The following is a 27,461-nucleotide window of genomic DNA, read 5'->3' as shown; positions in this document are numbered from 1 at the left end:
CTCTCCCCTACCTTGCCATAGCTCCAGTGTGTTCCTTCCTCTCCCCTACCATGCCATATCTCCAGTGTGTTCCTTCCTCTCCCCTACCTTGCCATAGCTCCAGTGTTCCTTCCTCTCCCCTACCTTGCCATAGCTCCAGTGTGTTCCTTCCTCTCCCCTACCTTGCCATAGCTCCAGTGTGTTCCTTCCTCTCCCCTACCTTGCCATAGCTCCAGTGTGTTCCTTCCTCTCCCCTACCTTGCCATAGCTCCAGTGTGTTCCTTCCTCTCCCCTACCTTGCCATAGCTCCAGTGTGTTCCTTCCTCTCCCCTAACTTGCCATAGCTCCAGTGTGTTCCTTCCTCTCCCCTACCTTGCCATAGCTCCACTGTGTTCCTTCCTCTCCCCTACCTTGCCATAGCTCCAGTGCTTGCTGCCTCTGATCAGTCCAGAGGTGATCTCTGCTACACAGCGCTGTTTGCTCTCATGTGTGTCGGCCACCAGACGCTCCATGTGTGGTTTCAACAGGGGCAGGAAGGCATCGTTGAAGTTCCGGAACAGGCCCTGGGGGATAGAGGAGAGGAATAAAACAGAGTTAGGGAAGCCTGATTCTTAACTAGGGTTGCCATATCAGAAATCCTGGTTGGAGGATTCTGGATTTCCTGCTTATTCCAGGAAACTTCCAGACGTGTTTTCTAGAAAACTGGTGATTTTGGGTTACCAGTTACCAGTACTAAGTCAATGTGCAGGTGTTACGAGGTAATAACTTGTCTATATACAGGGAGTACCAGTACTAAGTCAATGTGCAGGTGTTACGAGGTATTAACTTGTCTATATACAGGGAGTACCAGTACTAAGTCAATGTAAACATGTACGAGCTAAAAACTATTTATTACTAATATTAACACATGGGATAAACAAATGTACAGTCAATAACACAATTGAAACAAACCACAATAGAAAAATCTATATACAGTGTGTGCAAATGTAGTAAGATTAGGGAGGTAAGGCAATAAATAGGCCATAGTGGCGAAATAATTACAATTTGCATTAACACTGGAGTGATAGATGTACAGATGATGATGTGCAAGTAGAGATACTGGGGTGCAAAAAGAGAAAAAATACATAATTTGGGGAATTAGGTAGTTGGGTGGGCTATTTACAGATGGGCTGTGTACTGGTACAGTGATCGGTAAACTGCTCTGACAGCTGATGCTTAAAGTTAGTGAGGGAGATATAAGACTCCAGCTTCAGTGATTTTTGCAATTCGTTCCAGTCAGAGAATTGGAAGGAAAGGCGGCCAAAAGAGGAGTTGGCTTTGGGGATGACCAGCGAAATATACCTGGGTGTTGCTCTGGTGACCAGTGAGCTGAGATAAGGTGGGGCTTTACCTAGGAAAGACTTATTTATATATGACCTGGAGCCAGTGGGTTTGGCGACGAATATGAAGCGAGGGCCAGCCAACGAGAGCATACAGGTTACAGTGGGGGGTAGTATATGGGGCTTTGGTGACAAAACAGATGGCACTGTGATAGACTGCATCCAATTTGTTGAGTAGAGTGTTGGAGTCTATTCTGTAAATGACATCGCCGAAGTCAAGGATCGGCAGGATAGTCAGTTTTACGAGGGTATGTTTGGCAGCATGAGTGAAGGAAGCTTTGTAGCAAAATAGGAAGCTGATTCTAGATTGAGTTTTGAATTGGAGATGCTTAATGTGAGTCTGGAAGGAGAGTTTATAGTCTAACCAGACACCAAGGTATTTGTAGTTGTCCACATATTCTAAGTCAGAACCGTCCAGAGTAGTGATGCTAGTCGGGCAGGTGCGGGCAGCGATCGGTTGAAAAGCATGCATTTAGTTTTACTAGCATTTAAGAGCAGTTGGAGGCCACGGAAGGAGTGTTGTATGGCGTTGAATCTCATCTGGAGGTTTATTAACACAGTATCCAAAGAAGGGCCAGAAGTATACAGAATGGTGTTGTCTGCGTAAAGGTGGATCAGAGAATCACCAGCAGCAACAGCGACATCATTGATATATACAAAGAAAAAGTCGGCCAGAGAATTGAACCCTGTGGCACCCACATAGAGGCTGCCAGAGGTCCAGACAACAGGCCCTCTGATTTGACACACTTAACTCTGACAAGTAATTGTGATTGACAGAGTCGGAAGCCTTGGCCAGGTCGATGAAGACAGCTGCACAGTACTGTCTTTTATCCATGGCAGTTATGATATTGTTTAGGACCTTGGGCGTGGCTGAGGTGCACTCATGGCCAACTCGGAAACCAGATTGCATAGCGGAAAAGGTACGGTGGGATTCGAAATGGTCGGTGATCTGTTTATTAACATGGCTTTCGAAGACTTTAGAAAGGCAGGGCAGGATGGATATAGGTCTGTAATAGTTTGTGTCTGGAGTGTCTCCTCCTTTGAAGAGGGGGATGACCGTGACAGCTTACCAATCTTTAGGATGCGAGTACAGTGGAGGTAAACCTAAGCGTTGAGTGACAATGAGAGAGGTTTTGTCTCCACATGTGTGGAGGGTGGGACAAAAAGCTATCTAAGGTAAGGTGAGCGGGACTGAAGGCTCTACAGTGAAATAAAACAATAAGGATTAGCCGAGACAGCAGTAGACAAGGCATATTGACAGAGAGAGACATAAAGCAGTCACCGGTGTTGATCGTGAGAGCTAAGACAACAGGTAAATGGTGATGAAGATATCCCTCTAGTGGTGTGGGGGCTGTGCTTTGGCAAAGTGGGTGGGGTTATATCCTTCCTGTTTGGCCCTGTCCGGGGGTGTCCTCGGATGGGGCCACAGTGTCTCCTGACCCCTCCTGTCTCAGCCTCCAGTATTTATGCTGCAGTAGTTTATGTGTCGGGGGGCTGGGGTCAGTTTGTTATATCTGGAGTACTTCTCCTGTCCTATTCGGTGTCCTGTGTGAATCTAAGTGTGCGTTCTCTAATTCTCTCCTTCTCTCTTTCTTTCTCTCTCTCGGAGGACCTGAGCCCTAGGACCATGCCCCAGGACTACCTGACATGATGACTCCTTGCTGTCCCCAGTCCACCTGGCCATGCTGCTGTTCCAGTTTCAACTGACCTGAGCCCTAGGACCATGCCCCAGGACTACCTGACATGATGACTCCTTGCTGTCCCCAGTCTACCTGGCCATGCTGCTGCTCCAGTTTCAACTTCCACCTGACTGTGCTGCTGCTCTAGTTTCAACTGTTCTGCCTTATTATTATTCGACCATGCTGGTCATTTATGAACATTGAACATCTTGACCATGTTCTGTTATAATCTCCACCCGGCACAGCCAGAAGAGGACTGGCCACCCCACATAGCCTGGTTCCTCTCTAGGTTTCTTCCTAGGTATTGGCCTTTCTAGGGAGTTTTTCCTAGCCACTGTGCTTCTCCACCTGCATTGCTTGCTGTTTGGGGTTTTAGGCTGGGTTTCTGTACAGCACTTTGAGATATCAGCTGATGTACGAAGGGCTATATAAATAAATTTGATTTGATTTGATTTGATGAATGGGCAGAGCGGGTCAGTTAGGTACATACAGGACCGGAGTTTGAGGCTGGGGCCGACAGATAAACAAAATGAGATAGTGTTATTGAAAAAGTCCCGGGGGCATCAGCTGTGTAGCCGAGTAATCATAGGATCTAAAGAACAGCAGTAGGCGAGTCACGGAGCCATTCAGTAGTCAGTACTACGCTAGGCGAGTGGGGGAGACAGCGCTTAGAATGCTAGCGGGCCAGGGGAAGAAGATGGGTCTTCGGCAACATCGCAATGGAAAAGCCCGGTGCGACCACTTCGGCAGACCAGTCGTGATAGATCGGCGGGTCTCCGCATCGACAACCAATTGGCAAGAGGTATTGTAGCCCTAGAATTAGCTGGTATATGAGCCTAGCTCAAGGCTAACTGGTGCTTGGGGGTAGAAGCTGTTCAGGGTCCTGTTGGTTCCAGGCTTGGTGCATCTGTACAGTTTGCCATGCGGTAGTCTATGGAACAGGTTATGACTTGGGTGTCTGGAGTCTGACAATTCTTTGGGCCTTCCTCTAACACCGCCTGGTATAGAGGTCCGGGAGGGCCCATGCCAAACCTTTTCAGTGTTGGTTGGTGTGGAGCCTGTTTGTCTCGCTGACGTTGAGGGAGATGTACGTTCACTGTGGGGACGATGTCATAGATGCACTTATTAATAAAGCTGGTGACTGATGTGGTAAACACCTCAATGCCATCAGATGAATAACGGAACATATTCCAGTCTCTGGTAGCAAAACAGTCCTGTAGCTAAGCATCCGCTTCATCAGACCACTTCCGTACTGGGCACGTCACTTGTACTTCCTGTTTGAGTTTTTGCTTGTAAGCATGAATCAGGAGGATAGAGTTGTGGTCGGATTAACCAACTGGAGGGCGAGGGAGAGCTTTGTATGAATTTCTGTGTGTGGAGTAAAGGTGATCTAGAGTTTATTTTCGTCGAGATGCAGTGACATGCGAGATACCAGTGACATGCTGGTAGAAATGAGGTAAGACGGAGTTTGCCTACATTAAAATCACACCAATCAGAGTGCCGCCTCTAGATGAGCATTTTCTTGTTTGCTTATGGCATTATACAGCTCATTGAGTGTAGCCTTGGTTTGTTGTGGTAAATAGACAGCTACAAAACATTTATAAAACCTATTTTGGTAAAAACTATGGTCTACATCTAAGGTATTATGGTATTCAAGCGAGCAGAACCTTGAGACTTCCTTAACATTAGAGATCGCACACCAGCTGTTGTTAACCACGAGACACACACCTCCCCCCGTTATGCAAGATACATAAAATACAGCTAGATGTATATTATTATCCCTGTCCTTGTTCAGCCACGACGCCGAGAAACATAGGACATTACAGTTCTTCAGGTCCCGTTGATAGGAGAGTCTCGAATGGCGCTTGTCCAGTCTGTTCTCCTGTGATTGTACATTCGCCAATAGAACGGAGTGTATAGGCGGTTTATATTGTCGCCGAAGTAGTTTCGTCAGGGTGCCCACAGGTCGGCCCCTCTCACGCTGTCGCTTTCTCTTCTGAGAGTCGGTGGTCCTGCGCCACCGATTCGTTGAAGTAGAAATATGATCAAAATTGAGGTTATTGATTGCTGTTCTGATGTCCAGAAGTTATTTTTGGTCATAGGAAATGATGGAAGAAACATTATGCATAAATAAAGTTAAGATCAGTGAAAAAAAGAGAATTGCATTGCAGCACCATTCCAACCATAATCTTAGCCTACAAAAATTGTCTAGGTTCACCCTCAGAAGTCTTCCCTCATTTACGTAGCTTCTATCTTTCATGCTCACCCAGTCTACATTTAAAAAAGTCAGAGGGAAGCAAGGAGACCATTTGAAGAGAGGAATCAAGGTATTAATGAGGGTTCAGGAAATACAGTGCCATGCGAAAGTATCCGGCCCCCTTGAACTTTGCGACCCTTTGCCACATTTCAGGCTTCAAACATAAATATATAAAACTGTATTTTTTTGTGAAGAATCAACAACAAGTGGGACACAATCATGAAGTGGAACGACATTTATTGGATATTTCAAACTTTTTTAACAAATCAAAAACTGAAAAATTGGGCGTGCAAAATTATTCAGCCCCTTTACTTTCAGTGCAGCAAACTCTCTCCAGAAGTTCAGTGAGGATCTCTGAATGATCCAATGTTGACCTAAATGACTAATGATGATAAATACAATCCACCTGTGTGTAATCAAGTCTCCGTATAAATGCACCTGCACTGTGATAGTCTCAGCGGTCCGTTAAAAGCGCAGAGAGCATCATGAAGAACAAGGAACACACCAGGCAGGTCCGAGATACTTTTGTGAAGAAGTTTAAAGCCGGATTTGGATAAAAAAAGATTTCCCAAGCTTTAAACATCCCAAGGAGCACTGTGCAAGCGATAATATTGAAATGGAAGTAGTATCAGAACACTGCAAATCTACCAAGACCTGGCCGTCCCACTAAACTTTCAGCTCATACAAGGAGAAGACTGATCAGAGATGCAGCCAAGAGGCCCATGATCACTCTGGATGAACTGCAGAGATCTACAGCTGAGGTGGGAGACTCTGTCCATAGGACAACAATCAGTCGTACATTGCACAAATCTGGCCTTTATGGAAGAGTGGCAAGAAGAAAGCCATTTCTTAAAGATATCCATAAAAAGTGTTGTTTAAAGTTTGCCACAAGCCACCTGGGAGACACACCAAACATGTGGAATAAGGTGCTCTGGTCAGATGAACACAGCAACACAGCTCATCACCCTGAAAACACCATCCCCACTGTCAAACATGGTGGTGGCAGCATCATGGTTTGGGCCTGCTTTTCTTCAGCAGGGACAGGGAAGATGGTTAAAATTGATGGGAAGATGGATGGAGCCAAATACAGTACCATTCTGGAAGAAAACCTGATGGAGTCTGCAAAAGACCTGAGACTGGGACGGAGATTTGTCTTCCAACAAGACAATGATCCAAAACATAAAGCAAAATCTACAATGGAATGGTTCAAAAATAAACATATCCAGGTGTTAGAATGGCCAAGTCAAAGTCCAGACCTGAATCCAATCGAGAATCTGTGGAAAGAACTGAAAACTGCTGTTCACAAATGCTCTCCATCCAACCTCACTGAGCGCTAGCTGTTTTGCAAGGAGGAATGGGAAAAAATGTCAGTCTCTCGATGTGCAAAACTGATAGAGACATACCCCAAGCGACTTACAGCTGTAATCGCAGCAAAAGGTGGCGCTACAAAGTATTAACTTAAGGGGGCTGAATAATTTTGCACGCCCAATTTTTCCGTTTTTGATTTGTTAAAAAAGTTGGAAATATCCAATAAATGTCGTTCCACTTCATGATTGTGTCCCACTTGTTGTTGATTCTTCACAAAAAAATACAGTTTTATATCTTTATGTTTGAAGCCTGAAATGTGGCTGTTACGGATACAGTTATCCTGTGTGTGTATCCTGTGTGTGTGTTTCTTTTCTCTCCTTCTCCCCTCACAGGTGAAAATCATCACTCCCCAATCAGTCAACAATCAATCATCAATCAGAAGACACACCTCCTCCTATTTCCTACCCTATCACAGTTCCTTCCCCATGGTTTAAAAACCCCATCATTTGTTTGCTCTAGAGCTCAATCTCTCTGTAAATGCCATGTATGTAGATCTCTGTGTTTCACTCTCGCTTTGTGTCTTAACCTCTCTTCTGTTTGAGCACCTCCATAGCACTTTGTCATCACCTGTGAGTATTGTTTTTGGTTATGGTGTTTGTTTGTTGCTGGTGGGAAAAGGGGGAAACCAAGACAAGTCGCCCATGGGCATACACTACCCGTAGGTGAACTTTGTTAAATACACTAGTTAGAACTGGGCGGACCACCCACTGTATTTTTGGTTAGTTAGTTAGCTGTTGTTAAAGTAGGCTAGTCTAGCTTAGTTTTTTTTTTGAATACTTATTGTTTCTTTCCTTGGGTCCAGCTCAGCCCCTTTTCCTGCTCCCCCCCCATTACCGTGTGTTTATAAATAAACCTGGAGTTTGACGGTAGATTTCTGTTGTCGTGGTTATTTCGTTCACACTTTTACTTTGTCACAATAATAATTTGCATGAGTTATGTTACGGGTCTCATTACCATCCCCCCTAGACTGTCGGGCCAAAAGGGATTCGTAACAGTGGCAAAAGGTCGTAAAGTTCAAGGGGGCCGAAAACTTTCGCAAGGCACTGTACCTTTGACATTGGGTGAGTGTTAAATCCTGATCTGTGCCTCCCTCACCTTGAAAAGGCAGAACCTGCGGGGACTGAACTTGTCCTTGCCCTTGCGGTCCTCCAGAGAGAGGAACTCAATCAGCTGGTTGATGAATCCTGGATCTGAGAAGTGGTCATAGATGATCTGCTCTCGCTGGAGGGAAGAAACAAAACAGTTATAACAGTGGACATGGGATATCGCCTTTTACAGCAGAGGATGTTACATACATTTTCCAAGAGTGAGAGAAAGCATTCTGATTCTCTACCCTTCAGCCAGAAGTGTGCCGTTGTCACTCCCACTCATGCATTTCAAAAGCATTGGAAGCGTGCATGGCTGGAGGGAGTTTCCACCATATTCCTTACACTAATAAATTCATTTTACATCCATGAGGGGGGAGTGTAGGAGTGCACACTTCAGGACAAGGGTAGAGTACCGGACTGTGGCCATTGTGTGTGTGTGTGTGTGTGTGTGTGTGTGTGTGTGTGTGTGTGTGTGTGTGTGTGTGTGTGTGTGTGTTATCTACTCACCTCTGTCATCTCCTCCCTGGTCAGTCCTTGTTTGGGCTGCTCCTCAGAAGGAGCGTACATCATGAGTTTCTGTGGCCAGCTGTAGTATCCCCAGTGGGTCTTCTCTACAAACGTACAGCCCTCCCAGTCCTGCTGGGTACGAGGCAGACTGCTACTGTTATACTGGAGCCACTGGTTATCAGGCCTGTCCCCTGCTATCAAACCAGCCATCTCTTTCATACCACCTGGTAGAGGGAAGAGGAGGAAGAAGGAGAGAGGGAAGAGAGATGACCATGAGGTTACTGTTATACTGGAGCCACTGGTTATCAGGCCTGTCCCCTGCAATCAGACCACTTGGTAGAGGAGGGAGAGGTGGTGAGATAAGCTGCATGTATCTGTTACAGAGATCTCACAGGCAGTGGCAAGTTAAATTCAAGGACTTAAGTACTTTTTCAAGCACTAACATTTATCTTTAGGATCATCAATTTGTAGTCATGAATATTATGCGATTGTTTCTAGTCGCCACCAGATGGCAGTATATCGCTACAACCTCATAACTACCGAACAAGTTCTATGCAATAATACGTTGTTTCAGTTACTTACTACATACATGAGTGGTAGGTCAGCACTAATGACGATGTAATTTAAGTATTGATGAGCAGAGTTTTGGGATATGCCTACTGGTGAACACACATTTCCTATTCACATTACTACACAATTCCAGCTTAATGACTGTGCTTTAGACTGGCAGCTTTAGTGTTGCCGGTCAGGAGAAGAGCAGGTGGGCTGTGTGAAGAAAATGGCACATGAATGGCAGGAGCACGGCTGCCACTTGATAAAGCAGAAAATCGCGGGCTCCCCATGAAGCTCTAGAGGTTGTTGCAGAAAAAGTCACAATGTAGAACAGGCACTAGCGCAGAATGCAGCGTTGTCATTCCCCCTTCATGTGGCTCTTCAGGGCTTATTCACCCAATGCCAAACTGACTCATTTTTTGCACCTTACAAGGAGTGGGTTGGAGGGGTCCAGTGATGTAGTGGTGAGTAAACTACACTGAACAGAATTATCAACACAACATGTAAAGTGTTGGTCCAATGTTTCATGAGCTGAAATAAAAGTTTCCAGAATTTTTCAAGGCAGAATTGAATCTACATTGTCCATTTCAGCTGTGGATGTGAGGTTTGGCCTGGCTGAGTGGCATTGTGGGTGGAATGAGCGAGACGGCCTGGCAAACACAGAGCTAAACACGTGGGGAAACACAACTCGCTAGTCTGCCTGGAAATTCATTTGCAAGACCAATACATTTTTCTAATATTTTTCATAAATATATTTGAAAATGATCTGTTCTCACCTCATTTTAACTCAAGTACTTTTCAAGTACCAACAAAAGCTCTGATTATCAAGCTATTCCGGTACTTGAATTTCAGAGTGCCAAATTCAAGTACTTTAAGCACCTTGTGCGAACCCTCCTGTTATAAATCTGACCTGGGGTCAAATAGTATTTGTTTTCTTTCAAATGCTTTGATTCAGCCTGCCTGGAGTGCCAGGTGGACAGGGTTTGCAATTTTTTGGACTATTCCTTTGGTTCCACAGCGCCAGAGCAAACACAATCAACCGCAGCTCAAAACAAATATTATTTAAACCCAGGTAAAAGGACTGGTGAGGAGACAAAGTGCAGGTTACTTACAGAGCGTGTTGGGGCTGACTGGTACTTTTCTGTGTGGCCTCTTGAGTTGCTTCATGATCCCTGCAACAGCTGATATCGCCACCTAGTGGGCAAATAAATACATGTATAAAGATGTTTCTATCTTACAATGAAATACCATAATGATTAAAGTCCTCAGCAGAGGTGAGAATATACATGTATGAAGATAAGTGTATTTGTGTGTGAAATGTTGTTGACTGCTGCCATCTTGAAGAGATCTCTTTTACTTTATCTCAATGTAGTGAATGAAACTGAACAAATGACTGGGTGTCTGAGTGATTCTACGTGTGTATGGACAGAGTGTGCACGGACAGAGTGTGCACGGACAGAGTGTGCACGGACAGAGTGTGCACGGACAGAGTGTGCACGGACAGAGTGTGCACGGAACGGACAGAGTGTGCACGGACAGAGTGTGCACAGACAGAGTGTGCACAGACAGAGTGTGCACGGACAGAGTGGTTGCTGTGGCAGTGCCCACCTTGCGGACCAGGAGGGAGTCATGGTTGAGGCTCTTGACGAAGAAAAGTACAGCGGGGGAGGGGAGGGGGTGGTCATCCCTCAGTAACAGAGACATGAAGCCAATGGCAATGTGCTCAAACTTCCAGGGCCTGCAACATAAAGCAGGTGTGTTCAGGAGGTGGAAAACATTTTGAAACAGAGGTACTGCCTGAAGTCGTCCAATAGAAACAGACATTTTGGTATTTCGTGGAATTTTAAATGTTGAAGATAGAAATGTAAGAAATAGAGCCAACAGGATATTTTTGTAACGTCTGTCATCGGGACGAGGTGAACTTGCACGCCTCAGTCATCGGGACAAGGTGAACCTGCACGCCTCAGTCATCGGGACGAGGTGAACCTGCACGCCTCAGTCATCGGGACGAGGTGAACCTGCACGCCTCAGTCATCGGGACGAGGTGAACCTGCACGCCTCAGTCATCGGGACGAGGTGAACCTGCACGCCTCAGTCATCGGGACGAGGTGAACCTGCACGCCTCAGTCATCGGGACGAGGTGAACCTGCACGCCTCAGTCATCGGGACGAGGTGAACCTGCACGCCTCAGTCATCGGGACGAGGTGAACCTGCACGCCTCAGTCATCGGGACGAGGTGAACCTGCACGCCTCAGTCATCGGGACGAGGTGAACCTGCACGCCTCAGTCATCGGGACGAGGTGAACTTGCACGCCTCAGTCATCGGGACGAGGTGAACTTGCACGCCTCAGTCATCGGGACGAGGTGAACTTGCACGCCTCAGTCATCGGGACGAGGTGAACCTGCACGCCTCAGTCATCGGGACGAGGTGAACCTGCACGCCTCAGTCATCGGGACGAGGTGAACCTGCACGCCTCAGTCATCGGGACGAGGTGAACCTGCACGCCTCAGTCATCGGGACGAGGTGAACCTGCACGCCTCAGTCATCGGGACGAGGTGAACCTGCACGCCTCAGTCATCGGGACGAGGTGAACCTGCACGCCTCAGTCATCGGGACGAGGTGAACCTGCACGCCTCAGTCATCGGGACGAGGTGAACCTGCACGCCTCAGTCATCGGGACGAGGTGAACCTGCACGCCTCAGTCATCGGGACGAGGTGAACCTGCACGCCTCAGTCATCGGGACGAGGTGAACCTGCACGCCTCAGTCATCGGGACGAGGTGAACCTGCACGCCTCAGTCATCGGACGAGGTGAACCTGCACGCCTCAGTCATCGGGACGAGGTGAACCTGCACGCCTCAGTCATCGGGACGAGGTGAACCTGCACGCCTCAGTCATCGGGACGAGGTGAACCTGCACGCCTCAGTCATCGGGACGAGGTGAACCTGCACGCCTCAGTCATCGGGACGAGGTGAACTTGCACGCCTCAGTCATCGGGACGAGGCGAACCTACATGTTTCTGCGATAGGGACGAGGTGAACCTACACGCCTCAGTCATCGGGACGAGGTGAACCTGCACGCCTCAGTCATCGGGACGAGGTGAACCTGCACGCCTCAGTCATCGGGACGAGGTGAACCTGCACGCCTCAGTCATCGGGACGAGGTGAACCTACACGTTTCTGTGATCGGGATGAGGTGAACTTACATGTTTCTGTCATCGGGATGAGGTGAACCTACATGTTTCTGCCATTGGGATGAGGTGAACCTACATTTTTCTGTCATTGGGATGATGTTAACCTACATTTTTCTGACATTGGGATGATGTTAACCTACATGTTTCTGTCATTGGGATGATGTTAACCTACATGTTTCCGTCATTGGGATGATGTTAACCTACATGTTTCCGTCATTGGGATAATGTTAACCTACATGTTTCCGTCATTGGGATGATGTTAACCTACATGTTTCTGTCATTGGGATGATGTTAACCTACATGTTTCTGTCATTGAGGCGGTCCAGAAGTTCACCAACCAGCTTGTCATATTTCCTGAGGGAGACAGCACAGTAGTAGTTTGGAAAGTGTGTGGACATTATACTGTAGACATAACTGAGGGATTAGTTTAACAATGGGAACTGGTAGACCTTTGCTAGTGTAATAATACACCAATACAAATGCAAGTTGATGATTTTGTGCACAGTCCAACAACAGTATTGTAGTGTTTATTCATTAGCATATCTTGCTGTCTGATAAAATAGATATGTACTCACTGTTCAGAGTCTAAGTTCTTCTCCTCCTGCTTCCTGAGGCCCTCTGCTTCTTCTTGGTCTGAGGGGACAGGTTCCGGGGGCAGAGGAACACCAGAGGTCTGGAGCTGCACCGCCACCGCACGGCATTCTGATGGGATCTACATTACAGTTAAGAGGTTTAATCATATATTATTATACATGTTATATAGGACGAGGTCTGGAGCTGGAGTAATGATGTCATGACGATATTACTTTCACTTTACAATCAGATCAAGTTGACATGGTGTCATTAAAACCCAGATGGTTGTAATGATAATTTTGACCAATGGAAAGGCAGGAAGAGACTCTTACAGCAAAGTCTATGCCGATGGTCTCGTACTGGCGGTGGATCTTGTCAGCGAGGTCGTCGAACAGGCGGACGATGGAGGGCTTCTCCAGGGACATAGCTGAGCTGAGTCCTGAGCGGACGATGGCAGGCCAGGTCAGGGTGATGCAGTCCCAGTCGTGCAGGTTGGCCAGGCACACCCCACTGTGGTTCCCCAAGAGACAGTATAAGGCACCCTAGAGAGAGAGAGAGAGCGCGAGCGGAGAGAGAGAGCGCCCGAGAGGAGAGAGAGAGCGGGAGGAGAGAGAGAGCGGGAGGAGAGAGAGAGAGCGAGAGGAGAGAGAGAGCGAGAGAGAGCGGGAGGAGAGAGAGAGCGGGAGGAGAGAGAGAGCGGGAGGAGAGAGAGAGCGAGAGGAGAGAGAGAGAGAGAGGAGAGAGAGAGCAAGAGGAGAGAGAGCAAGAGGAGAGAGAGCAAGAGGAGAGAGAGCGGGAGGAGAGAGAGCGGGAGGAGAGAGAGCGAGAGGAGAGAGAACGAGGGAGAGCGGAGAGAGAGATGAGGAAGGATAAAGACAATGAAGGATGGGGAAATAGAAGGAAGAGGGATCAGTTATTTTACATTTTCTCCATTTACAGTGGGGCAAAAAAGTATTTAGTCAGCCACCAATTGTGCAAGTTCTCCCACTTAAAAAGATGAGAGAGGCCTGTAATTTTCATCATAGGTACACTTCAACTATGACAGACAAAATGAGAAAAAAAATCCAGAAAATCACATTGTAGGATTTTTAATGAATTTATTTGAAAATTATGGTGGAAAATAAGTATTTTCATTCACATTCATTCAATCAGTCAGTCAAACAATAATTTAGTCAGCTGATTGATCAATAAATGACTCAATCAATCGATTGGTCAACAATTAATCAATCAATTGATCAATCAATTTACAATAACCAGCCTAGACCATGTGTGTGTGTGTGTGTGTGTGTGTGTGTGTGTGTGTGTGTGTGTGTGTGTGTGTGTGTGTGTGTGTATGTGGACAGAATAAGAGTTTTGGAGAAACAGGACAGAGAGAGAGACAGGACAGAGAGCGAGAAAGGACAGAGAGCGAGAAAGGACAGAGAGCGAGACAAGACAGAGAGTGAGACAGGACAGGGACAGTCCTACTTTGAACTGCTGCTGTGTGACGTCGGAGCGGTCTGGTTCCAGGAACTCCAGCACACGGGGGATCACGTCCCTGCAGCAGAAGTTATAGGTTCCCAGAGCCGTGAACAGCACACTCTGAGCCCGGCTACGCACCTGGAGGAGCACACATGGGGGGAGGGACACTCAAATGGTGTTTCTTTCTTAATACATTTTCCTTGATTCCTTGCATCCTCTATCCTCGCCACTTCCTCAAAAAACAAGAGAAAACCCATTGTTCAGACTTAAAATTCTCCTCCAATATGTTTTGAGGTACAATATATGATATTATATATGCCATTTACAGACCTGCCAACCCTGTCCCACTTTTTAGAGTACCAGAAGCGTGTGGCATGCGCTGTTTGTGAGTCTGATCGCAATTATAGAATTGTACCAAATCAGGCCTATAAAATCGATGGAATACTTTCTTTCTTGACAGCATTCCATTTAAACATATGGTAAAAGTCACTAACAAGATGCAATTAGAAAGAACACAAAAGGCCGTTATTATGGAGCTTTTTTTATTTTATTAAACAAATAAATGATTTGTTTAGGTACAAAATGTACAAAAGTCTTATACACTATTATTATTTATTAAACTCTGATATGATAAGAACAAATGTTTGAAGAACAGCATCAGTATCAAATAAACATGTTACCCATGATAAAAAACAAAAAGATACTATAGGAAACAGTGGGTGAGAACAAATCACCTGGAGACCTTCAAATGTTCAGGAAATCATTTCCCTAGACAGATTTGCCTGGTATAGTTGAAGTTGGAAGATAACAAACACTTTGGTTGGAGTCATTAAAACTTGTTTTTCAACCACTCCACAAATGTCTTGTTAACCTCTCTGGGGTAGAGGGCAGTATTTTGACATCTGGATGCAAAGCGTTTCCAAAGTAAACTGCCTGTTACTCAGGCCCAGAAGCTAGGATATGCATATAATTTGTAGATTTGGATAGAAAACACGCTAAAGTTTCTAAAACTTTTAGAATAATGTCTGTGAGTATAACAGAACTGATATGGCAGGCGAAACCCAGAGGACAAAGCATCCCCCCAAAAAACAATTCAGCTTACCACTATTTTCAATGGCTAGTATTTTAATAATATGGCCAAGTCCTCCCAGATTGCAGTTCCTATGGCTTCCACTAGATGTCAACAGTCTTTAGAAAGAGTTTCAGGCTGGTTTTGGGAAAAATTACCCAGAAATTGTCGTTTTTCTAGGTGGCTCCCATTTTGGCTGTAGTGTTTCCAAGTTCGTGGAGGAAAGAGTGTTCTTTCTTATTTATCTCCGGTAATGAACATACTATTCTCCATCTTAAATGTTATCGTTTATTTGCAAATTAGGATACCTAAGGTTTGATTATAAACGTTGTTTGACTTGTTTGGAAAAGTTTATTAGTAACGTTTGGGATTCATTTTGTATGCATTATGTTGGATGGAAACTGAGTGGATTATTAACCTCTTGAAACTAGGGGGCACTATTTTTAATTTTGGAAAAATAACGTTCCCAAAGTAAACTGCCTATTTCTCAGGACCAGATGCTAGAATATGCATATAATTGACAGCTTAGGATAGAAAACACTCTAAAGTTTCCAAAACTGTCAAAATATTGTCTGCGTGTATAACAGAACTGATATTGCCGGCGAAACCCTGAGGAAAATCCAATCAGGAAGTGCCTCTTATTTTGAAACCGTTGTGTTCCTATGCACCCCTATTGGCCATTGAAAGGGATATCAACCAGATTCCTTTTTCTACGTATTCCCTAAGGTGTCTACAGCAACGTAGTTTCACGCCTTTATGTTGAAGAATGAGCGTAAATGACTACATTGCGTAAGTGGCCAGCTGAGGGCTCTCAGAGTGATTCTTGCGTAAAAGATAAAGGTAGTAATTTTTCCTCTCGCTCCTACTGAAAAGCCAATTGTCCCGGCTGATATATTATCAAATAGATATTTGAAAAACACATTTAGGATTGATTATAAAAAACGTTTGCCATGTTTCTGTCGATATTATGGATATAATTTCGTGGCCGCTATGTCCGGTTGATTTCTCAACATAACGTGACCAACAAACGGAGGTATTTTGGGTATATATCCTCTCGTTGTAGAATCAGATTTCCGACATCAAAACATTGGCATGGCTCTCTGTAAAAAGTATGCTTAGATTTTTGATACAGGATCTGTGAGAAATTTCAAGACTTTCTCAGGTTTGGTAAGATGTTTTGGTCCTTCTTTTACTTTATTTTCTGCCACTTTGTCCCCGATATCCCTTTGCTTGAACAGAGTCAGGTCAAAGATTTTGTCAGCAGGTCCACATTTGATGGAGGATGGCGTGACTTTGCTTCCAAAGGAGCCAGGTGAGAGCTCGGAGGATTCAGGTGGGGGCTCGGAGGAGCCAGGTGGGGGCTCGGAGGATTCAGGTGGGGGCTCGGGTGAGAGCTCGGAGGATTCAGGTGAGGGCTTGGGTGAGAGCTCGGAGGAGCCAGGTGGGGGCTCGGAGGATTCAGATGAGGGCTCGGGTGAGAGATCGGAGGATTCAGGTGAGGGCTCGGACGATTCAGGTGGGGGCTCGGGTGAGAGCTCGGAGGATTCAGGTGAGGGCTCGGAGGATTCAGGTGAGGGCGGGTGAGAGCTCGGAGGATTCAGGTGGGGCTCGGAGGATTCAGGTGGGGGCTCGGGTGAGAGCTAGGAGGATTCAGGTGGGGGCTCGGAGGATTCAGGTGGGGGCTCGGGTGAGAGCTCGGAGGATTCAGGTGAGCGCTCGGAGGATTCAGGTGAGGGCTCGGGTGAGAGCTCGGAGGATTCAGGTGGGGGCTCGGAGGATTCAGGTGGGGGCTCGGAGGATTCAGGTGGGGGCTCGGAGGAGCCAGGTGAGGGCTCGGGTGAGAGCTCGGAGGATTCAGGTGGGGGCTCGGGTGAGAGGCTTTGTAGAGCCAGGCTGGGGCTTTGTAGAGCCAGGCTGGGGCTTTGTAGAGCCAGGCTGGGGCTTTGTAGAGCCAGGCTGGGGCTTTGTAGAGCCAGGCTGGGGCTTTGTAGAGCCAGGCTGGGGCTTTGCAGAGCCAGGCTGGGGCTTTGCAGAGCCAGGCTGGGGCTTTGCAGAGCCAGGCTGGGGCTTTGTAGAGCCAGGTTGGGGCTTGAGCTGTGGCATTGTGGTGGTGGAGGAGGAAAACCTCTTGGGCTGCCTAGCAGAGGGCTCAAGTGATGACGAGGAGGAGGATGTGGCTGTTGTGGTGGAGCTTGGGGGAACAGTGGTCTTCTTTCCCGATACCTCATCGGCAAAGAACACTACGAGGGGATCCCATTGCTCCAGAAGGCGATTGATACACTGGCCAAGGGACAACCATCTTGCAGATACCAGCTTCAAAATCTTCCTGACATCAGTGTCACACAGGATCTGTAGATCACCCAGAGAAGCCTTCCTCTTGCTACACTTGTCGAGATAGTAAAAGATGGTTAAGAGAAAGTCTTCAGTATTAAGACTGAGCTGCTCGACGCCCTCTCTGCAGCTATGTGTATCAAATGGCAACCAAGTACACATTTTCATTTCGGGTCTTCAGAAGTGCTGCCACCCATAAAACCCCAGACCTTACATGACAGCAGCATTATCTGCTGCAAAACTCACACAATTGGATCACGGAATGCTCCTCTTCTTCATTTAAAAAAGGCCCAAGTATCCTCCTACGAAGCCAGAAACTGGACACCTAGCCATGGCCCGGGACTGGAAGATGCTTGTCGATATTGGCCAGCAACATATAGCTCTTCCTGTAGACTCCCTCAACTCACATAGCTTAAGCAATAACTATTAAAATCAAATCAAATGTATTTGTCACATACACAGGTGTTAATGCAAATGTAGCGAAATGCTTGTGCTTCTAGTTCCGACAATGCAGTAATATCTAACAAGTAATATAACCTAACAATTTCACAACTACCTTATACACACACAAGTGTAAAGGAATTAATACGAATAGGTACATGAAAATATATAAATGAGTGATGGCTGAACGGCATAGGCAAGATGCAGTCGATGGTATAGAGTACAGTATATACATATGAGATGAGTAATGTGGGGTATGAGAACATTATATAAAGTGGCATTGTTTAAAGTGGCTAGTGATACATTTAATTATATAAAGATGGCAAGATGCAGTAGATGGTATAGCATATAGTATATACATATGAGATGAGTAATGTAGGGTAAGTAAGTATTATATAATATAAAGTGGCTAGTGATAAATTGATTACATCAATTTGTCCATTATTAAAGTGGCTGGAGTTGAGTCTGTATGTTGGCAGCAGCCACTCAATGTTAGTGGTGGCTGTTTAACAGTCTGATGGCCTTGAGACAGAAGCTGTTTTTCAGTCTCTCGGTCCCAGCTTTGATGCACCTGTACTGACCTCGCCTTCTGGATGATAGCGGGGTGAACAGGCAGTGGATCGGGTGGTGTAGGTGTCCTGGAGAGCAGGTAGTTTTCCCCTGATGCATTGTGCAGACCTCACTACCCTCTGGGGAGCCTTATGGTTGTGGGCGGAGCAGCTGCTGTACCAGGTGGTGATACAGCCCGACAGGATGCTCTCGATTGTGCATCTGTAAAAGTTTGTGAGTGTTTTTGGTGACAAGCCAAATTTCTTCAGCCTCCTGAGCTTGAAGAGACGCTGCTGCGCCTTTTTCACCACGCTGTCTGTGTGGGTGGACCAATTCAGTTTGTCCGTGATGTGTATGCCGAGGAACTTAAAACGTTCCACTCTCTCCACTACTGTCCCGTCAATGTAGATAGGGGACTGCTCCTTCTGCTGTTTCCTGAAGTCCACGATCATCTCCTTTGTTTTGTTGACATTGAGTGTGAGGTTACTTTCCTGACACCATTTTCCTGAACTCTAAAACAAACGTGTGTGGGAGTGAACTCGAAAACAAACGTGTGGGGGAGTGAACTCGAAAACAAACGTGTGGGGGAGTGAACTCGAAAACAAACGTGTGGGGGAGTGAACTCGAAAACAAACGTGTGGGGGAGTGAACTCGAAAACAAACGTGTGGGGGAGTGAACTCGAAAACAAACGTGTGGGGGAGTGAACTCGAAAACAAACGTGTGGGGGAGTGAACTCGAAAACAAACGTGTGGGGGAGTGAACTCGAAAACAAACGTGTGTGGGAGTGAACTCGAAAACAGGGCTAACCTGACTGTAGGTGCTGGTGGATAGCCTCAGCAGATCCCTCATCAGTTCCTGGTGGATACTCCTGTACTCACACCCCTCCACTGTTAGCTTACGAAGCTGGACAACACAAAACACATGACAGTTAAACAGCAGCTGGGTTACTACCAGGCGTAATAGAAACACAGACAGACTATTCCATGACAGCAGCAGACACTTGAGAATGGATAGCACACACACACACACACACACACACAGAGCGAGAGAGACACGGAGCGAGAGAGACACGGAGCGAGAGAGACACGGAGCGAGAGAGACACGGAGCGAGAGAGACACAGAGCGAGAGCGAGCCAGAGAGCGAGCCAGCGCCAGAGAGTGCCAGAGAGCATGATAGAGAGCGAGACAGAGAGCGAGACAGAGAGCGAGACAGAGAGCGAGACAGAGAGCGAGACAGAGAGCGAGACAGAGAGCGAGACAGAGAGAGACAGAGAGCGAGATAGAGAGAGACAGAGAGACCGACAGAGGTCCTACCTCATGCTGTAGCATAACTCTGTCGATCAGTAGGGCTCTGATGTGCTGCTTCCTGCCATGAAGCTTTAGGTGGAACAGGAGGAAAGAAATGAGTAACTACTGTCTAGACCAAGGCTGGGCCCTATTCCCTATGTAATGCACTACTGTCTAGACCAAGGCTGGGCCCTATTCCCTATGTAATGAACTACTGTCTAGACCAAGGCTGGGCCCTATTCCCTATGTAATGAACTACTGTCTAGACCAAGGCTGGGCCCTATTCCCTATGCAATGCACTACTGTCTAGACCAAGGCTGGGCCCTATTCCCTATGTAATGCACTACTGTCTAGACCAAGGCTGGGCCCTATTCCCTATGTAATGCACTACTGTCTAGACCAAGGCTGGGCCCTATTCCCTATGTAATGCACTACTGTCTAGACCAAGGCTGGGCCCTATTCCCTATGTAATGAACTACTGTCTAGACCAAGGCTGGGCCCTATTCCCTATGTAATGAACTACTGTCTAGACCAAGGCTGGGCCCTATTCCCTATGTAATGAACTACTGTCTAGACCAAGGCTGGGCCCTATTCCCTATGTAATGTACTACTGTCTAGACCAAGGCTGGGCCCTATTCCCTATGTAATGAACTACTGTCTAGACCAAGGCTGGGCCCTATTCCCTATGTAATGAACTACTGTCTAGACCAAGGCTGGGCCCTATTCCCTATGTAATGAACTACTGTCTAGACCAAGGCTGGGCCCTATTCCCTATGTAATGCACTACTTTTGGCAAGGGCCTTGTACTGATACAGAAATCAACACTAAACTCTTACAAATATATGTTAGATAAGTCTGTGGGTGCCTTACATGACCAGCATTCATTCATTGAAGAGAAATATGTCATTCAATCACACAAGTTCCACCACGGCTCCAGTATGGCGTTCTAGTTATATCTCTCACCCTGTTCTCCATGGACTTCTTGACCAGGTTGAAGCTCTTCCAGCGAGAGTCAAACTCGTGTTTTTGGGAGCCTTTGAAGTGTAGCAGGTCACTGATAATCTTGATGATGGAGAATAGAGACTTGGTGTCGTCCTCGGAGTGTTCCAGAATGTGATCTGGGGACATAAAACAGAACCAACCATTACGTTGACATGAAGTGTAATTATCTATATCGGTTTTAGGGTTGGGTTTTAGGGGTCGGTTTTAGATGTCTTTGTTTAATTAAAAAAATATATTTTTTATTTAACCAGGAAAAGCCCATTGAGACCCAGAGTCTCTTTTTCAAGGGAGACCTGGCCAAGAAGGCAGAAACAATCAATACATTACAGAAATAAAACATACAACATGATCCAGCCTAAAAAAAAGCATTTACACCCCTCCATAAACAGTCTCCCATCAATATTTTACAATCATTCACTGGCACTAACATATCTAGATGAAGCATGGATTGTAGACTATTCCATGCCTCTGGTGCACAAGAAGAGAAGGCAGTCTTGCCTAATACTGTGAATGTCCTGGGGACTAAGTAGCAAACCCCTAGCAGACTGGGTATGGTGACTGCTGGTGGTGAAGGAGACCAGACTACAGAAGTAAAGAGGGAGTTTACCCAGAAGAGCTTTGTTGATGAACACATATACAACAAGTCACCTTACTCAATTACAGAGAAAAAAGTGGCCTGAACAAGCTTCTTTCTAGTCATAAGTGGGAAGCAAGACTTATTACGAAAATAAAAACCCAATTTCAATCTAAGCTTTGTCACAAGATTATCCACATGAACTTTAAAGGACAACTTGTCATCCAACCAAATACCTAGGTATTTGTAAGATGACACTTTTTCAACAGATAAGCCACCTGATGTGACAATGCTAACCTTCTCTGGCTGAGTTCAAGCTCTGGTAAAGGTGATGAATGTAGTTTTTTGTACATTCTAAATCAGTTTGAGACCATAAAAGGGAGTCCTGCAGTGACTAAAAAGCAGTCTGGAGCTCTTCAACAGCCTGAACCAGAGAAGGAGCACATGAATATATGACTGTATCATCGTCATATAGATGTAACTTTGCTGGTTGCATCCCATTTCACATATTAGCTCTTCATGTGAAGACAGTGATAAGACACAAAGATATTTAAAAAATTAAAAAACATTACATATGGGCAGCTTTACACTGTTAGTTACACCTGGGCAGCTTTACACTGTTAGTTACACCTGGGCAGCTTTACACTGTTAGTTACACCTGGGCAGCTTTACACTGTTAGTTACACCTGGGCAGCTTTACACTGTTAGTTACACCTGGGCAGCTTTACACTGTTAGTTACACCTGGGCAGCTTTACACTGTTAGTTACACCTGGACAGCGTTAGTTACACCTGGACAGTGTTAGTTACACCTGGGCAGCGTTAGTTACACCTGGGCAGCTTTACACTGTTAGTTACACCTGGACAGCGTTAGTTACACCTGGACAGCTTTACACTGTTAGTTACACCTGGACAGCTTTACACTGTTAGTTACACCTGGGCAGCTTTACACTGTTAGTTACACCTGGGCAGCTTTACACTGTTAGTTACACCTGGGCAGCTTTACACTGTTAGTTACACCTGGGCAGCTTTACACTGTTAGTTACACCTGGGGCAGCTTTACACTGTTAGTTACACCTGGGCAGCTTTACACTGTTAGTTACACCTGGGCAGCTTTACACTGTTAGTTACACCTGGACAGCGTTAGTTACACCAGGACAGTGTTAGTTACACCTGGGCAGCCGTTACACTGTTAGTTACACCTGGACAGCGTAGTTACAACCTGGACAGCTTTACAACTGTTAGTTACACCTGGACAGCTTTAACACTGTTAGTTACACCTGGGCAGCTTTACAACTGTTAGTTACACCTGGGCAGCTTTACACTGTTAGTTACACCTGGGCAGCTTTACACTGTTAGTTACACCTGGGCAGCTTTACACTGTTAGTTACACCTGGGCAGCTTTACACTGTTAGTTACACATGGGCAGCTACACTGTAGTACCTGGCATACACTGTTAGTTACACCTGGGCAGCTTTACACTGTTAGTTACACCTGGGCAGCTTTTACACTGTTAGTTACACCTGGGCAGCTTTACACTGTTAGTTACACCTGGGCAGCTTTACACTGTTAGTTACACCTGGGCAGCTTTACACTGTTAGTTACACCTGGGCAGCTTTACACTGTTAGTTACACCTGGGCAGCTTTACACTGTTAGTTACACCTGGACAGCGTTAGTTACACCTGGACAGCTTTACACTGTTAGTTACACCTGGACAGCTTTACACTGTTAGTTACACCTGGGCAGCTTTACACTGTTAGTTACACCTGGGCAGCTTTACACTGTTAGTTACACCTGGACAGCTTTACACTGTTAGTTACACCTGGACAGCTTTACACTGTTAGTTACACCTGGACAGCTTTACTATGTTAGTTACACCTGGGCAGCTTTACACTGTTAGTTACACCTGGGCAGCTTTACACTGTTAGTTACACCTGGACAGCTTTACACTGTTAGTTACACCTGGGCAGCTTTACACTGTTAGTTACACCTGGACAGCTTTACTATGTTAGTTACACCTGGGCAGCTTTACACTGTTAGTTACACCTGGGCAGCTTTACACTGTTAGTTACACCTGGGCAGCTTTACTATGTTAGTTACACCTGGACAGCTTTATACTGTTAGTTACACCTGGGCAGCTTTACACTGTTAGTTACACCTGGGCAGCTTTACTATGTTAGTTACACCTGGGCAGCTTTACACTGTTAGTTACACCTGGGCAGCTTTACACTGTTAGTTACACCTGGACAGCTTTACTATGTTAGTTACACCTGGGCAGCTTTACACTGTTAGTTACACCTGGACAGCTTTACACTGTTAGTTACACCTGGGCAGCTTTACTATGTTAGTTACACCTGGGCAGCTTTACAATGTTAGTTACACCTGGACAGCTTTACTATGTTAGTTACACCTGGACAGCTTTACTATGTTAGTTACACCTGGACAGCTTTACACTGTTAGTTACACCTGGGCAGCTTTACACTGTTAGTTACACCTGGACAGCTTTACTATGTTAGTTACACCTGGGCAGCTTTACACTGTTAGTTACACCTGGGCAGCTTTACTATGTTAGTTACACCTGGACAGCTTTACACTGTTAGTTACACCTGGGCAGCTTTACACTGTTAGTTACACCTGGACAGCTTTACTATGTTAGTTACACCTGGGCAGCTTTACACTGTTAGTTACACCTGGGCAGCTTTACTATGTTAGTTACACCTGGGCAGCTTTACAATGTTAGTTACACCTGGGCAGCTTTACACTGTTAGTTACACCTGGACAGCTTTACTATGTTAGTTACACCTGGGCAGCTTTACACTGTTAGTTACACCTGGACAGCTTTACACTGTTAGTTACACCTGGGCAGCTTTACTATGTTAGTTACACCTGGGCAGCTTTACACTGTTAGTTACACCTGGACAGCGTTACACTGTTAGTTACACCTGGCCAGCTTTACACTGTTAGTTACACCTGGGCAGCTTTACACTGTTAGTTACACCTGGGCAGCTTTAGTTGTAGTTATAGACAGGAGGGAGGGGGGGGGGACACTATTAGGGTTGAGTTGTGGTTACAGACAGGAGGGAGGGGGGGGGAACACTATTAGGGTTGAGTTGTGGTTACAGACAGGAGGGAGGGAGGAGACACTATTAGGGTTGAGTTGTGGTTACAGACAGGAGGGAGGGAGGAGACACTATTAGGGTTGAGTTGTGGTTACAGACAGGAGGGAGGGAGGAGACACTATTAGGGTTGAGTTGTGGTTACAGACAGGAGGGAGGGAGGAGACACTATTAGGGTTGAGTTGTGGTTACAGACAGGAGGGAGGGAGGAGACACTATTAGGGTTGAGTTGTGGTTACAGACAGGAGGGAGGGAGGAGACACTATTAGGGTTGAGTTGTGGTTACAGACAGGAGGGAGGGAGGAGACACTATTAGGGTTGAGTTGTGGTTACAGACAGGAGGGAGGGAGGAGACACTATTAGGGTTGAGTTGTGGTTACAGACAGGAGGGAGGGAGGAGACACTATTAGGGTTGAGTTGTGGTTACAGACAGGAGGGAGGGAGGAGACACTATTAGGGTTGAGTTGTGGTTACAGACAGGAGGGAGGGAGGAGTCACTATTAGGGTTGAGTTGTGGTTACAGACAGGAGGGAGGGAGGAGACACTATTAGGGTTGAGTTGTGGTTACAGACAGGAGGGAGGGAGGAGACACTATTAGGGTTGAGTTGTGGTTACAGACAGGAGGGAGGGAGGAGACACTATTAGGGTTGAGTTGTGGTTACAGACAGGAGGGAGGGAGGAGACACTATTAGGGTTGAGTTGTGGTTACAGACAGGAGGGAGGGAGGAGACACTACTCACGTAGCAACTGCCTCATCACTCTACAGATAGCATCTCTGTAGTTCTCTCTGGACACATCTGGAGGAGGAGAGGGAGTTGAGGTTTTACATAACAACATGCATGCAAACATGTCTCTGGAACAATAAAAATCAACGGATAGTTACTGCTGTCACCACAACAAGTGAGTGATACCGCAAACTATGAAGGCTCAAGGACCATTTTGTCTGTTACCAAGGCCTCAGAATAATGACTATGAGCTAAAGCATGCAACTCACCATAGGACACTCCTGTGAAGAGGTTGGTCTCACCCAGATTCACCATGCTAGTAACCCTGACAGAGAAAGAGAGATGTCATAGTTAAAACACACTGTAGTAAAACACTGACAATTATTGATGTAAAAAGGGCTTCATAAATACATTTCATTAATTAAGCTTGACTGTGTACTACTCACAGTTCTGGGATGGGCTCTCCTCGCAGCGGTGGAAACAGACTTCCTGCTCCGAGAAGGCAGTGCTGTACGATAGACAAACTCTGTAGGACGTCATCCCTGGAAAATGGGATTAGTTACATGCAGGGTCCACGACACTGACTACACATTATAAAGCAGAACGGAGTTGTGTTAAGTGGGAAGAACACGTTTGAAACAGAGTGAAACCACCTAAACCACCTTGTCAGGAAGAAAATGGCACACGTGGGACAACAGGACACTAGTTTGTTCTTAGATTAGTGAAGAGCACTTTTGCAGTCACAAAGCAAGCCAAGATATAGCACTCAGAATGATTTTTAAACATGACTTTTTTTTGTGTATGAATGAGGTTTGTGCAGGAGGCCTAATACATTATCACAACATAATGGCTACGTGGCTGGCCTGACAATATTGTTCTTCTCAGACCATGTTATACACTGCTCAAAAAAATTAAGGGAACACTAAAATAACACATCCTAGATCTGAATGAATGAAATAATCTTATTAAATACTTTTTTCTTTACATAGTTGAATGTGCTGACAACAAAATCACACAAAAATTATCAATGGAAATCAAATTTATCAACCCATGGAGGTCTGGATTTGGAGTCACACTCAAAATTAAAGTGGAAAACCACACTACAGGCTGATCGAACTTTGATGTAATGTCCTTAAAACAAGTCAAAATGAGGTTCAGTAGTGTGTGTGGCCTCCACGTGCCTGTATGACCTCCCTACAACGCCTGGGCATGCTCCTGATGAGGTGGCGGATGGTCTCCTGAGGGATCTCCTCACAGACCTGGACAAAAGCATCCGCCAACTCCTGGACAGTCTGTGGTGCAGACACTATTAGGTCTGTTGGTGGATGGAGCGAGACATGATGTCCCAGATGTGCTCAATTGGATTCAGGTCTGGGGAACGGGTGGGCCAGTCCATAGCATCAATGCCTTCCTCTTGCAGGAACTGCTGACACACTCCAGCCACATGAGGTCTAGCATTGTCTTGCATTAGGAGGAACCCAGGGCCAACCGCACCAGCATATGGTCTCACAAGGGGCCTGAGGATCTCATCTCGGTACCTAATGGCAGTCAGGCTACCTCTGGCGAGCACATGGAGGGCTGTGCGGCCCCCCAAAGAAATGCCACCCCACACCATGACTGACCCACCACAAACCGGTCATGCTGGAGGATGTTGCAGGCAGCAGAACGTTCTCCACGGCGTCTCCAGACTGTCACGTGCTCAGTGTGAACCTGCTTTCATCTGTGAAGAGCACAGGGCGCCAGTGGCAAATTTGTCAATCTTGGTGTTCTCTGGCAAATGCGAAACGTCCTGCACGGTGTTGGGCTGTAAGCACAACCCCCACCTGTGGATGTCGGGCCCTCATACCACCCTTATGGAGTCTGTTTCTGACCGTTTGAGCAGACACATGCACATTTGTGGCCTGCTGGAGATCATTTTTCAGGGCTCTGGCAGTGCTCCTCCTTGCACAAAGGCGGAGGTAGCGGTCCTGCTGCTGGGTTGTTGCCCTTCTACGGCCTCCTCCACGTCTCCTGATGTACTGGCCTGTCTCCTGGTAGTGCCTCCATGCTCTGGACACTACGCTGACAGACACAGCAAACCTTCTTGCCACAGCTCGCATTGATGTGCCATCCTGGATGAGCTGCACTACCTGAGCCACTTGTGTGGGTTGTAGACTCCGTCTCATGCTACCACTAGAGTGTGTAGTGGCAAATCGGCTCAAATATGACGCACTCAAGAACTTTGTAAAAATCAATAGGCTTTTAATATCAAGGTATCTCAAGCCGGAGCGGTCCGCGGAACACACACCTTTCCAGAGCTCTCACTCTTCATTTTATACCCACACATACATT

The 27,461-nt window shown here is 46.3% G+C and overlaps 1 protein-coding gene across 3 annotated transcripts in view; it reads right to left on the bottom strand.

Annotated features, from left to right (window-relative positions):
- Positions 1 to 27,461, bottom strand: part of LOC109900106 (proteasome activator complex subunit 4B) — a 91,485-nt gene that overhangs the window by 17,959 nt on the left and 46,065 nt on the right. For all 3 annotated transcript variants that reach the window (XM_031835174.1, XM_031835172.1, XM_031835173.1), the window contains 15 exons: positions 25,577 to 25,672; positions 25,400 to 25,455; positions 25,146 to 25,202; positions 20,678 to 20,832; positions 19,742 to 19,804; positions 19,235 to 19,330; positions 14,043 to 14,174; positions 12,908 to 13,117; positions 12,578 to 12,714; positions 12,303 to 12,356; positions 10,418 to 10,547; positions 9,922 to 10,003; positions 8,258 to 8,481; positions 7,758 to 7,883; positions 390 to 542 (listed from right to left, as the gene is read on the bottom strand). In XM_031835174.1, coding sequence (XP_031691034.1) covers positions 390 to 542; positions 7,758 to 7,883; positions 8,258 to 8,481; positions 9,922 to 10,003; positions 10,418 to 10,547; positions 12,303 to 12,356; positions 12,578 to 12,714; positions 12,908 to 13,117; positions 14,043 to 14,174; positions 19,235 to 19,330; positions 19,742 to 19,804; positions 20,678 to 20,832; positions 25,146 to 25,202; positions 25,400 to 25,455; positions 25,577 to 25,672 — 1,771 coding nt within the window. The remainder of the gene's footprint in view (positions 1 to 389; positions 543 to 7,757; positions 7,884 to 8,257; positions 8,482 to 9,921; positions 10,004 to 10,417; positions 10,548 to 12,302; positions 12,357 to 12,577; positions 12,715 to 12,907; positions 13,118 to 14,042; positions 14,175 to 19,234; positions 19,331 to 19,741; positions 19,805 to 20,677; positions 20,833 to 25,145; positions 25,203 to 25,399; positions 25,456 to 25,576; positions 25,673 to 27,461) is intronic.

The sequence above is a fragment of the Oncorhynchus kisutch genome, linkage group LG11 (assembly GCF_002021735.2).
Source record: "Oncorhynchus kisutch isolate 150728-3 linkage group LG11, Okis_V2, whole genome shotgun sequence".
Classification (NCBI taxonomy): Eukaryota; Metazoa; Chordata; class Actinopteri; order Salmoniformes; family Salmonidae; genus Oncorhynchus; species Oncorhynchus kisutch.
Note: the sequence above shows the minus strand (reverse complement) of the source record. Positions and strands in the feature narration are given on the sequence as shown.